The sequence below is a fragment of the Sylvia atricapilla genome, chromosome Z, assembly GCF_009819655.1.
Source record: "Sylvia atricapilla isolate bSylAtr1 chromosome Z, bSylAtr1.pri, whole genome shotgun sequence".
In the NCBI taxonomy this organism is placed as follows: domain Eukaryota; kingdom Metazoa; phylum Chordata; class Aves; order Passeriformes; family Sylviidae; genus Sylvia; species Sylvia atricapilla.
Window position 1 is genome coordinate 48404400 of NC_089174.1, and position 13626 is coordinate 48418025.

The following is a 13626-nucleotide window of genomic DNA, read 5'->3' on the forward strand; positions in this document are numbered from 1 at the left end:
ATTACTTATGAGAAATTCTCAAAAGAGTTTCAAAAGTGTAACCACTATCAACTAGCTTTATCTATATCCTGGAGATCTATAATCTCTTTTATGTAAAATCTCTACCTAATAAGGATATTATGTCAGGTAGCAGGCCATGCTGCAAAAATGCTTTGGACCTGATGATCATGAAACAAATCAAAGTTATGATCTCCCACTTAGTATGGCAAATTTCGAGGGCACTCAAACTGCTTAAGAAATACTGGATGGTTGTAACATTACATTAAATTCAATACCCTCTTGAGACTAAAACAAATTTATTCAGACCCAGTTCAAATATGAGACCCTCACTGCACACACACCAGTTTATAAATTATGTTAAATGTAGTAGTGGAAAGGAGCTATTTTTTAAGCTACAAGAGTAGTTTGATCCAAGGCCTTTTGGAAGGCATGGAGCTAGGAGCTGTCAGGAAGATTTCATGTTACTCCTTTATTGAACGCTCCTCATGCCTCAATGTGGACCTATGAAAGCTGTTGCAAGGTCTCAGCAGTGACAGTTTTTCTCAAATCAAGCCCAACATGGAAGAAAGAAAATAGAGAAAGTGCAGTAAAAATTTCAACAAAATGCTGAGAGTGCTGATTTTCAGAAGAAATTTCCACTCTAGCTGTAACTCTCCTGGAGACACCACAGTACAGCTTAGAGGGAGCTTTTATTTAAATACAGACGTGATGCCTTTCCTGGAGCCCCTTCTATTTAAAGTATGTGTGGACACATTACAGAGTAGTCTCTTTACATGAGGCGATTCTCCTTTTCTTACATGATATGGACTCCTGGCTAAATACTTCAGAATGATCCATCATGTCCTTGAGACTAGCAATGTCTGACTTCATGTGACACATCTTCTCTGGCAGGAACCTTCTGAGGGAAGGCTGCAACTTAATGATTTTTCAAGAGGCAATAAAAAAATCAGCAATGGCTGTCACAGAAACACAATTCATTACCACAAGTAATTTGAACACTATGCATGAAGTCGAATCAGGGATGGAGCTTGGAAAAATTGTAGAATGTTTTGAGATATTATGCAAAAAAAAGTGCCAATAACAACAAAGACATAGCAAGGTAAAACAATTTATACAGCCACAGCCACATATTAGAGAGGAATAGAGATAGAAAGGAGATGAACTGTTCCGTAGCTTGGTGGTATGCATTGGACTGAATAAGTACTAATGCAAGTAAAAATTTATAGAGCACAGCACTTGTATATCAATATAACGCCCTTTTTTCAGCCTGTATATAGACATTCACTCTAGAGCAAGTATGGTTTGTTTTAAGAACTTCTTCCTTAATAAGGAAATATGGCCCTTATTACAGACGTCATTGCAGTGCATGTAATTCTTTGTAAATAAGGAGCTTTATGTATTGCCCTGCAGCTCCTCTGACAATGATGTTTCCAAAACAGCAGCATTAACACAGAGTTAACTAGCTACTAAGAAGCTTTACTTGGGTATGCAAATATCCTGGCATTTTCTTCATTTGACGAATGATCAAACTAAAAATGCAAGTCTTTTTCTGTCTCCAGCATTTCTTTAACTGATTATAACTCAACTTGCTTGTAGATCACCTGTGGCATTTAAACTCACTGCTTCCTCTACAATCTGGAACTTGACACTTAAGCATACTACAATTAGGCTTTCCTATTGGCTGCTGATCCAATTAAATCCCAGATGATTATAAGAAGTTGCTCAACTTAGTCAATCTTTTGCTAAGGATTTTCTATGTTTATTATTTTTTTACACTGCCTGGTTATTCATCAGGTGCAAAGGTTGAAGAAAAACAAAGTGCTGTTTCACCATGTTATTTTTTGTCAGTCCACTGAAAAATCTTCACGTGTATGTATAATACTTCTAAGAAGCAACCGAAAGGTAAGACACTTGGCATGTCTAATTCAAAATGCAGGCAAAGATTTATTACTGTAACTTTGTTGCTAGGATGGAAGCAAACATATCTCAAGGTACATTAAAATTTCACGCGTAAGTATGAACCTTGGACATGCTGCTGTTAAGTAAATTCTACTCCATTAGAAAGCTGGGGAATAGACTCTGAAAACCAGACTGATTCTATAAACTCAATTACCTCCCCATAAAAAGAAAAATTATTACATTATTTTTAAATTATATAATTTTCAAAGTTCTCTGATGGAAATTTTTAAGAAAGCACTTCTAATTGCAAGGAAATATCAAAGTACTACCAATATATTGCTAGTGTATTGCCAGCTAAGTCTTTTTCCAAAGCAGTTAGTTTAAACAGCAGCTCATAAAATCTGGTTCTAGTAAAATGCTGAACTGCCACTAAAATTACAGATGCTTTCCTATTCTTTTACTGATTACACAGGTTCATACAGACAAAATGCAAGCAGTCACATTTGTAAGAAATTCCTTTGTTTTCAGCAGAAACTAAATTAAGAGCTAGGAGTTATGTTTTGGACTTAGACATACAACTGAAATTTTCAACTTGGTTGTTATTAACTTACAGATTAACATTGAAAACAATATTTAATACATTTTCCCATTCTATTTAAGACAGTTCTTTTCTTGTGATCAGAGAACTACAATAATGCTATTAATCTATATTTATAAATTGGCAGGTTAAGACCTGCTCTGTTTCTGAAAATCTAGGAAGCTATATCTTTAAAGTCCAAATACACTGCAAGATCCAGATGTTAAAATGGTCATTCTGGGAGTTCTCAAAGTGCATCATGTCTTCCACTTACAATACACAAACTGCCTAAAGAAATATGCATACCACTAGTACCACCACCGACAAGCGCAAAACATAATACAGAACCTAATTCCACAGGGGCTACTGCTGCTAGCACATTTTCCAAGTCCTGGCCACAGACAATGGCTGAATGGCAAAAGGTGTATGAACTCTCTTTGTACTCAATATAAGTTTCTGACAGAAGTAGAAATACACAATGGATCAAAGCATTGTAAGTGGCATTTATCTTCCTCTTCTTTCCAAGAAGTTATGAAATTTACAGATTGATTCAGTTAGGTGAATGAGGTCAATCCTTCAACATGCAAATATAGAGAGAAGTTATCAAATAGACTTGATCAGTTTGTTCTATGACCTCATTTATTTCATTATGACCAGAAAAGACCTCCCAGCACTCATTTTAAGGACTGGTGGAGGTTTCGTAAATCCGACAGGCTGCCTATATTTAGCATTGTTTGTGCAATTAAACTTCCTTATTTAATCTCTCCCACTCTTTTCTATTAAATTCAGTGAATGTTCTGTACAATATACCTTTTGAGTTTCTATTACTTTGGAAGATAGAAATCTGGCAATGAGATACTAAGATTACCTTGACACCCTATATTTTCAGATGCTTAAGAAAAACTGGAAAAATTAAAGGTTCATTACCTTTTACATAACATTTTCACTAAAGTGTACATAAAGAGGGACTAACTTAACATCTCATAGACGTGGTGTAACATTTCTGCTCAAAATTAATAGATGCTGCAAAGAGTGTCTGATTCAAAGGCAATGATTGAGAGATCCTTTCTTTGAGAGAAGTTAATATCACAGTAAATACCATTTGTAAGACCTTTCCTAACTTTCAAAAAATAAGGTTTGGATCTGTAAAAAACTCAATCGCTAGAGATTGGACAATGTTTACATAGTCCAAAGATCAGAGCAACACCTATACTTTCATAATAAACAAGTCCAGGTTTATGTCACATTATATGTTATATTATGGACAAGAATGAGATAGAAAGATTGATCTTCTAATTAAAAATTCACAAAAATGGTTAGTAACTTACATAAAGACAATAAAAGAAATATGACTGGACAACGACAATTGTCTAGTAGAATACTCTGCCTCTGTCACAGCAAGAAGAGAAATTGCATAGGGAGAGCATGTAAGCATCAATACTTTCTGCAGTTTATTCCAATCATAGTCTTTCACACACAATTGCTTTAACAGGGATATTGATGAGTACAGCCCTGCCCATTTGTTTTATATATTTATGAAACTTTTCTCTATTAACTTGTCTAACCAATCCCTTTTCTATTGGCTGATACAGTCAGAACACTGGATTTTAGGTTTGCCTTAATTAAGTTAAAGCTGAATTCATTAATTCTCATAACCCATTTTTTCATTTAATTTTACATTACGAAATATTTATGTAGAACGACATTTATTAAACTATCACTAAAATAATTGTATCTATTAATTTGTTAAACTACCACTACAGAAGACACCAGTAGTTCTGGTCTTGATATGTAAGTGCTGTTTTTTTCTAGGCTCCAAACATGAAACTCTATTGGCTTGTGATCTGGGCTGGAACACCGTTTTTGAATCCAGTCACTGCTGACTGCAACATTACTTCCCAAACTGTAAGTTTTACATTGATCTGAACTACCCTTACTTTTGAAAGATACCTTTGAAGCAGAAGGCATTTTAAAAACTGTTTCATAAACATAAAAGTCCTGAAGAAAGGAAAAAAACCGGAAGTAAGAAGTAGTTTTTAGCATAATAGACAATTAGCTGATGGTAGTCATTGTAAGTGCGTGAACAACACTGAAACGTATTTGAGATGATTTTGTATCTCAAATTCTTCCAGACAATACGAATGACTCCTTACATATATAAATAAATGTACTCTTTACAGAAAACAAAAATATTTCAAGGTATTGAGAGCAAAGGCTCAAATCAGGAAAGACTGTAGCTATGCTAAACTTTAACACAGAACACCATTATGAAGTTAAGTGCTATAGCAAATACATATACAAAAAATGTTTTGTTGAAGGTCTGCTCTAAAGATGTTATCTTAAATAATAGTAAACATAGATTTTTTTTAAAAATACATTTTAGAAAGCATATTTGAATTAATTTGCAGTCTTGAATAAACTTCCTCTATGACACCTTCTTTTCAGATTATGCAGGAAAGTAATTCTTTTTTTACTGAACAAATAATTCATTCCAAATATTAATTCCAAAATAGTATGCCAAACTGGTTTTATTTTGGATGACCATCACATAAAGGCCCATGCATCTAAGCACAGAGCTCAGAACAAAGTGCTCTGGAACATCAGATCTCTAGAGACTAGGAAGATTAATTTCATTGTATCACCAGACCATTGGTTAGTTAAGAAAGATATAAATAGATCTTCATGAAGAGCAATGTAACTTTTCTTTTAAAGTGACAGCATTAAAAATAGAAGATAGTTTTCTCTGCCTTTAACAGTCCTCACTGAGACACGCTCATTAGTAAAATTTTCTATCGTATTTCATTGTTGTCATTCTCTTTTTTTCAACAGGTTGCTTGTGAGGAGTCTGGAAAGAACCTCTTTAATATCTCCCTCAACCTTTTTCAAAACATTACTAAATTAAGCCTTAAAAACAACAACATCACTTTGGAAGATCATGACAAAGAGATTCTTGGATGTTTTATTAACCTCACTGAACTTCATCTGAATGAAAACAACATTACTGTTCTGAACAATAACAGCTTCTACAATCTGAAAAAACTTACAACTCTGGATATTAGCAACAACCGTATTAGCACAGTTCATAAAGCAGCATTTGCAGGATTAAATCAACTCTCAGTGTTGAATCTATCCTATAACATGATTGCTCAACTAGATTCAGATACGTTTACTTCTCTAGAAAACCTGTCAGTTTTAAATCTACAGCATAATTTTCTGAAGTATTTTCATATAAAATCATCTTTTAGACTGATTAAAATCGTTTTAGCTGAAAATCCATGGATCTGCTCCTGTGACCTCCTTGACTTACACATATGGTTAACTGCCTCCAATGTGATATTGGGTAAGTTTTGGTAAGAATAGCATTTAAAATTTTTTTTACAACAAATAACTTTACTGTGCATTTTTTCCTGATGTGGATAAAATCCGCCATCAATTTACCCATATTATGCAGTCAGATAATAGCTATCTATGAGATTTTTTTAGACTGCCAAAAAATTATCAGCATCTCATATCAGCATATCTCAGCATCATCTTTTCACTGCTCATATCCACAGAAAATGAAAACAACACTAGATGTACACTACCAAACATGGAAAAAATCTCCATCAAGATGGCACCTATCCAACCAGCTGACTGCAAAATTAAAAAGACTCCTTTAGAAAACACTTCCACTCCTGCTGTAAATCTTAGAAGTAGTGCCTTAACAGTTCTGACTCTAAACAACATCACTGGAAACAATGGAACTCATGCAGGTAATACACAGGTATTTCACTTTACTGTTTATGAGCTGTTCGATTTGCTGTTCCATGACTTTATACTGTTTTGCATTCCTAGTACACTCTGACTCTTCCATAAATGCCAGGGGTACAGAACAAGCATATTTCCACATTCTGGTAGACAGTCACACATACTACAACTAATGTTAAGGTCTACTGAGTAAGTGTTCAAAACAGATAAACCTCACAATTCTCAAATGATACTAAAAAATGATGATGAAATTTCAAAGCCCTAAAATTCAGATAATGGTCTAGATCTCTGCCTAACAGAACTAGGGAGAGAACTTTCAAAAAATTTGCTTTTTCCAAACTAACTGCCTTCTAGATGTAGTCGTCTTCCTGAAAGTGATGGCATGAGCTTACAGATTTTACTCCCATGCTGTGTTCAGCATTAAGGATGTGAATATGCCCATTGTACATTCTTTGGAAATTTCAGTGGTAGTTTCCTTACCTTTCTTTACCTTTCAATGTTAATCTTACATGCCAGTTATCTCTTCCATCCTGAAATGCTTTACTCTTTTCTTCTATCTAAAGCAGGAAAGTTATCTACAGATGCATATACAAATGATAAGCTACCACTGTGACATATTTCTTTAGCTGTACCTGCTTATAATTTATTTTAGGATAGTTGCCAGCACACATAACCAGCTCCTAGATAAAGACTACGGGCAACTACAGTTTACTGATATTTTTATTATAAAAGAAGCACAACTGAAAGGGTATGCCAAACAAAAGACATGATATTTTAGGGTTCAGACATTATCACCATATAAAAAGTAAGGCTCGAGAAATAGAATTTGAAGCCAGCTACTGATTATTTTTTTTGCAAAAGCTAATCTTGGAATTTAATTTTTCGGAAAAAAAATATATGTATTTATCATTTTTATTTTTTATATGCCCCCAGAGCTTTGTCTTTGACATAGACTTTGAAACAATTATAGTTTATTAATATGCAAGGCAGATTTATACTGCTAGGAAATATAAGATGCGCACACATTATAAGTCTCTGTGCTATTACTGACTCCTTAACAACATAGCAACATTCTGCTAAAGCTCTGGAGACACTCAGTAATTCCCCTATCAATGTTTACTTTGTGAGTTCTCAATTTAATTATGAAAAAAATCATACTTGACTTCATGCTAGTATTCCTCATGAAGATTACTCTTCTTTTTTTCCTGTTTTTTTTAAAGAGTTACCACTCGTTGGCAAAAGCTGGACCTTCCTAGCGGGTGTCCTGGGGTTTGTCCTAGGCACTACGTTCCTGATTTTTACTGCTGTAAAATGCCCAGCATGGTATCACTACTTGATCAGCTACCGTCACCGTCGTCTGGAAGAAAATGACTCAGAGATGTTTGAACAGGAGTTCTCAGCTGACATGAGTCCTTCTCCTTCAAGTACAAGCAGTGAGGAACCCACGGTAATATTTAAGAAAGTTCATGCATTTGGAGATGAAGAAGATGGATTTATTGAGGACAAATACATAGATATTTATGTAAATGAGAAGCATTAATGTCTTAAACAATGGATCCTGAACTGACATTTCAAAAATATAGTACATCTGTACTTGCATTTTATGGGGTTTTTTAAGCATTTATGTTTTGTTTTATTACATAAAATACAGAATGAAGTTATGCTGTCTATCTCCTTTCATCTTGCCAAATCCATAACAAGATTTTGCTACATCAATCATGAAGTTAAAAAATGGGGTCATATGCACGCATTACTGGCACAACAAATACTTCAAAACATGCAAAAATACTCAAAATCCACTTCTAATAAAAGTGTGTTTGGCTACTTATACCAGGGGACTTACTGTATATTGTTTAACATGAACAAAGTAGCAGGTGAAGTAGGCATAATCACTAATGCTTTCATTGTGAAAAGGTCTAGAAGAGAAAAATAATTTCTCTATAATGTTGAACAGGCCACAGGCAGACTTGGGGCTGACTCTAAATCAATGGTGTAACAGCTCTTCAGTCTATTAAGCAGAACTAACGCAATCAGAAAATGGAGCATTTGGGTATTTTTTTACACAAATTAGCAGAGCAAGAAAGATCAACTGTTTTAGTCCCAAAAATGGGTATGTACAGTGCAATGATAAACTACCCTTACTGCATTGCTACTGAATCAAGTATTTTCTCTTCATATTTTCTTAACACTTAAAAATGCATTCAGGGTGGAGCAGGCACATTTGCGAGCTGTTGAAAACTACACTATTAATAAAATGTGACATTATTAACTGGCAAATTTGTTGCTTTGGAGTGCTTATTGATACATAGAATCTCATTGCTGAGATTGCTTTCACTGGCAACAAGCAGGATCATACAGCTCTGCTGCCTAAACTAATGATTTCAAAAACTCACCCTCTCAGCCTATCACTACAAGCCATTCTCATGGCTTACAAATTCTTATTGCAAGCATCTCATCATCCTCGTCTTTCCCTCTACACAACCGTACCTTATGACCCACGTGAAGTTTCCACTCCTGCTAGCTTTCTTCACTCTGCTACTCCACAACAAAACTCCCTTAACCTGACAGCAGATTGCCAAAAGACAGGAGTCTCCACTGACAAGCAACGCTTCCTGGATGGCATCGTAATTATCCTCAGAAGAGTAACTAGAGTTTAATGCTAGGAATTCCAGCTGCAACCTGGGAGCTGTTATCTATCTGTAATTAATGTATTATCTTCAAGTTGTTCAGGTATCACTCATGATATGCATTGCACTATTAGGGTAACAGGCAACACCTCAATTTTCCCAAGCTGAGTTATGAGAAGTTGAGTTGTTCAAAGACAAAAAACTTAATGTACTTACGCTTGTCTTTTTGTGAAAATTTTATCTATACTCTGAGCATCTCGGTCATTCTGAACCTTTAACTTAAAAAGAAATTGAAATACAATCAAGTTTCTAATAAATCATGGAATCATATAAAACAGGAAAGGAAAACCTCTTAAGATCATCAAGTCCAACCCTTAACTCAGCACTGACAAGTCCACCATTAAACCACACCTCTAAATACAACATGTATACATCTTCGAAATACTTCCAGTGAAATTGATTCATTGCTATTTCTGTGGGATCTACTCCTGAAATGCTCATAATATACTGTTTAAAACTATACAGATGGGGTGAAACGCATTCTTCTCTTTATTACACAGATATTGTATCTTTATTATTCAATCAAACGTAAGCAAAATAAAAGTTGTTTTGACCAAGAAATATTCAGGTCATTTTTCATGTTACCAAAACAACTTTTACTGAAACTGGTTTCTTTTGTTTATGATTGTTTATTAATTGATCAAAAGAAATAAAATAAAATATGCATAACGCCATTCACGCCTTAACACTTTCAGGATATGTTAGAAAATAAATAAGGAAAGCAAAGGATATTGTGGTGACTACTTCAGAGACTTATCTGATATTTTTTACAGTGGAGACACTGAAAAGGCTGAAGACAAAAGAGTACTTCGTGTCCAGAAGACCAGACTTTACAAGGCAGTGCAAGCTGCTTAAATCTGCCTCTCTAAGACTAGTGTTCTGTGCTTCCAAAAAATAAAATAATAAAAAAAGATATCTTTTACCGCTCAAAATTTGGGTTGAGATAACATCCTTTTTAAATGTACATCACAGAAAACTATCATGGAGCTGTTAACACAAGACTTCAGGCAATTGTCTTACTGCTAACATGTTGCCAACATTATGAATAATTTAACTGGAAAAAATGGCAATGTTTTAAGTCAGTGCTGTGCTTTTTTAGGCATGTCACACATCCAAAGTATGAAGAAAGCAAAACACCATTTCACTGTTAAAGCATAGCAAATATCCTAATTCTTACCATACTGTAATGAGAGATCACTTCTGCCATATCTGTACTGATGTTAAGTATATCCACAACCTGAAACAAGACAGAATTCCAACCTGTTACTGCTCTCCTTTTCTTAAAAAAAAATCTGACAAAGCATTCATGAAAACACAGCAAATTTTGGTTATTGCAATTAGAAAAAACATGATTTCAAAATCTGAATGGATTACATGTCATTTTCAGAAATAATCATCATTATATGTAGCTGTTCTACACACTGAAATATTACACAGTGCCAATTTCTTAAATATATGCAGATGCTTCTCCTAATGTATAGCATATGTTATGTTTTCCTCTGTTTCCATCTCTTTCCTTTCCAATAACTGAATAAAGGCAGTATTAACCAGTACATTTTGACATGGAAATGTCAAAAAATATTCCAAATAAAGCAAAAACAGTACAAAGTAAGCAAAATACATGGGAGCATTCAGTATCAAAATTTGACAGCAGCATACCATGTTGTAGTCTGCTAGTTGACCTTGAAAATCTTTGATTTCACCAGCTAATGCCTCTGCCCTAAATATGAAACAAAAGTCAAACTTCAAATGGTAAGATTTATATAGCCAAAAATAAAATTATGAAAAAAAAATATTCACTGATTCCTTGAAGCCTGCCCAATATTGAAAACAATCTTGTGACTTAGAAAGTTAGTACTGCATTAGCTGCAATACTTCTCACCGTTTTTCATAGGACAAATAGACAGATTTCTCTTGCTTGTACATTTCTACTTCTTCCTGCAGCTTGTTAATTTCTGTTGTAAGTTCATTTGTTTTACTTCTGAAAAAAAGAAAAAAAAAAAAAAAAAAAAAAAAAAGGAAAGAAGAAACCTTAACATTTGGATGCACAACTACAGCACAGCTAGAACAGTAAATCTATTTTATGATAGGTGATTTGCAACTAGTATCTCTCACACTGCACTTTGTTTCAACTCAGCATTTCTAAGAAGAGCTAAGTGTAGAAAAAAAGCAAAATGGTTCTTTCAGATAAAGTCCTAAGTAGTTGCTGAAAAAACATGGTATGAAATGACATGTTTTAATTAGCTTTTTGTCTCTGCTGGTAAAACAGATGTGGAAAGTAAGAAAAGCACAGTGTAATTTCACAGAAAGTGGGTATCATCCATATTTTAAATGACATATTTTAGGACTGATTATTCAAAAATGCAATATGAGCAACTGATAAAGTCTTGCATGCAATAGTTTGCACAAGGTGTTGACTTTGTCATTGCTAGCTGAATGTATAATCCAAGCAAACCATCTGAAATGTACAATAAAAAACGTTTAGTTTGCAATGCTACTTCTTACATATGGAGCTATTGGACCTAATAAACAGTGGAGGTGGAAGATCAGAATCACTGACCCTCCCCTTACTAATGCTGTGAAACAACACTTAACAACAAAACCCCAACCAGAACTCTCACAGAAGATAATTATAAGTGAACACCACTTATTGCATGCTATTGTCAAGCTTCAACTTTGTGTCTGAAAGGGAACAGACTTGTTGTTAAATGCTTGTTGTTAATACATACCTCAGCACGCCAAGGTAGTATGTTTTATCCATTATCTGTCTCTGAGGACCTGATAAAAGAAAGCTATATGATATTTTGTTTAAAAAAAACCCTAATTTAGATGAACAGTAAATTAGGAAAACAATCTGCAAATTTTACAGATTTACAACTAATATCTTTCTGTGTTCTTATATAGTAATTATCTAATTAAAAAATAAGGCATTTTTAGACTGCTGTGAAGATAAACATTACTAATACAAATATATGAATAGTTACAACATAATGGAGTATTTTAAGTATTCTGTAGTGATGAGAGAAGACACAATAACCTTGTTCTATTATTTTGAATTATTTTAAAAGACAACTCTTTTATAGAAAAATGCTCATTTTCTTTTGTTGCCAAGAGTAAGGACAGATAAAGGAACATTTGAATTTTCTCTTTCTTTTTCTGCTCTTTTAAATCACAGCTCTTCACTCTGCAATTTATACAATGATGAAAAGCTTTCCTTTAAAATCCTAAATATTCTTTCAAAATCTTTACAGACATCTTGAGGGCTGTTTTCCATACAAAATACCTTTCATTGCAGTTTTTATTCCACTTAATCCCTGTTGAGTCACTGGACGGTCTGCAACTTTAATCTGAGATGATAAGACTCCTCCAGGAGTCAAAGACCCACCACGAGAACCAGGTCTTGCTGTACTAGGAGGCATCTAAAAAAAAATTGAAAAATCTACTAAGTCTGAATTATTACTTCATTATCCTTAAGCAATTGCCAAAGAAGTGAAAAAACTTCAGATAGTCCCTATACTCTTTCTGTAGGAGTCTTTTAGCATTTACATCTCTTCAGGGATGCAAAGCATCAGCTGAACATCTGCTGTAGAAGGTAAGCAGCTGTCATTTTTCCATCTATCTGCAACATCGATGCTAGTTAGGTCTCCCAGGTCTCCCTGGATGCTGGATGTCCCTGAACTGGTCCATACAAGGTTAGCAAAACTTTATACAAAACTGAAATCTTAAGTTCTTCATAAAAAAGAACTTCTCCTTGTACCAGTCTTGGTATTAAAAACAAAACAAAACAACCCCCCTAAATATATCAAAATGAATGATGTATCATTTTTTAATATTTTCTAACATACCGCTGTTCCTACCCTGCCTGCTGACGGAGTCCTTGATGAAGAGGCCGTGCTGAAGAGGCCGTGCTGAAGAGGCCGTGATGAAGAGGTTAGTCCTAGTCCTGCTCTTGAAGCAGAACGGGCTGTGGGAGGTCTGTTACTGCTGGCCATATTAATTTCCTTTTAACTTCTCTCTGGCAAGATAAGAAATCATCCTTTGATTTACGTAAGGTCCGTAAAACTATGAGAAACCGTCTCTTTAAAGCATAACTCTTATTAGAATGTTGAGAGGAGTTGGTTTTGGTTTTTTTAATCATCTGCAAAGTACTTCCTTACTGGACGGTATCAGACAGCGGCAAGGCGCAGGAGGGACCGTGTAACCTTCATGAGTAAGTTGAGGCAGCAGTCTCTTCAGTGCTTAGTGAGCCCTCAGCTTACTCTTGTGGCATTTATTGTTTCAGTATCTGAATAGAAACCTTTAGTGAAACAAACTGAAAGCGAGCAACTGCTGCAAACACGCATTCGGGTTATCTACAGGGGGTCCGTAAGCCATCACTCGTCACTACGGCGATCCCAAACTGCGCTACTCCTAATAAACCCCGGCAACTTTCGCCATGCCCGAAGGAGCTCACCCCAGCCGCACAGCAGCGCAGAGCCAGTGCCCCTACCGCCCGGGCTGCCTGGTCCCCTCACCGCGCCCCTCAGCCGCCATCAACCCGCGGGCAGCGCCGCCGTATCGCGGCAACCGCTGGCACGAGTATCGCGAGGCCCCAAATCTCGCTCCAGCCTCCCGTGGCCCCCGAAGACTACGACTCCCAGAGGGCCTGGCGAGAAAAGAGCGGCGGGACAGCGACCTGCGTAGATGTGGTGCTTGCCGGGAAAAGAAGCCTCGCAT

At 35.5% G+C, this 13626-nt stretch overlaps 2 protein-coding genes across 2 annotated transcripts in view; one reads left to right on the forward strand and one right to left on the reverse strand.

Annotated features, from left to right (window-relative positions):
• The window catches only part of IFT74 (intraflagellar transport 74), a 44457-nt gene extending 30905 nt beyond the window's left edge, over positions 1-13552 (reverse strand). Inside the window, exons 1-8 of the mRNA XM_066338859.1 lie at positions 13400-13552; positions 12756-12925; positions 12194-12329; positions 11640-11688; positions 10793-10891; positions 10570-10630; positions 10088-10147; positions 9067-9128 (exon numbers count right to left, since the gene is read on the reverse strand). Coding sequence (XP_066194956.1) covers positions 9067-9128; positions 10088-10147; positions 10570-10630; positions 10793-10891; positions 11640-11688; positions 12194-12329; positions 12756-12902 — 614 coding nt within the window. The 5' untranslated portion in view covers positions 12903-12925; positions 13400-13552. The remainder of the gene's footprint in view (positions 1-9066; positions 9129-10087; positions 10148-10569; positions 10631-10792; positions 10892-11639; positions 11689-12193; positions 12330-12755; positions 12926-13399) is intronic.
• On the forward strand, positions 4224-8565 carry LRRC19 (leucine rich repeat containing 19). Its single transcript, XM_066338860.1, has 4 exons — positions 4224-4381; positions 5306-5816; positions 6031-6228; positions 7444-8565. The coding sequence occupies exons 1-4, from the start codon at positions 4298-4300 to the stop codon at positions 7761-7763; spliced, it is 1113 nt and encodes a 370-aa protein (XP_066194957.1). The 5' UTR covers positions 4224-4297; the 3' UTR covers positions 7764-8565.
• Positions 13553-13626: the final 74 nt, after the last annotated feature.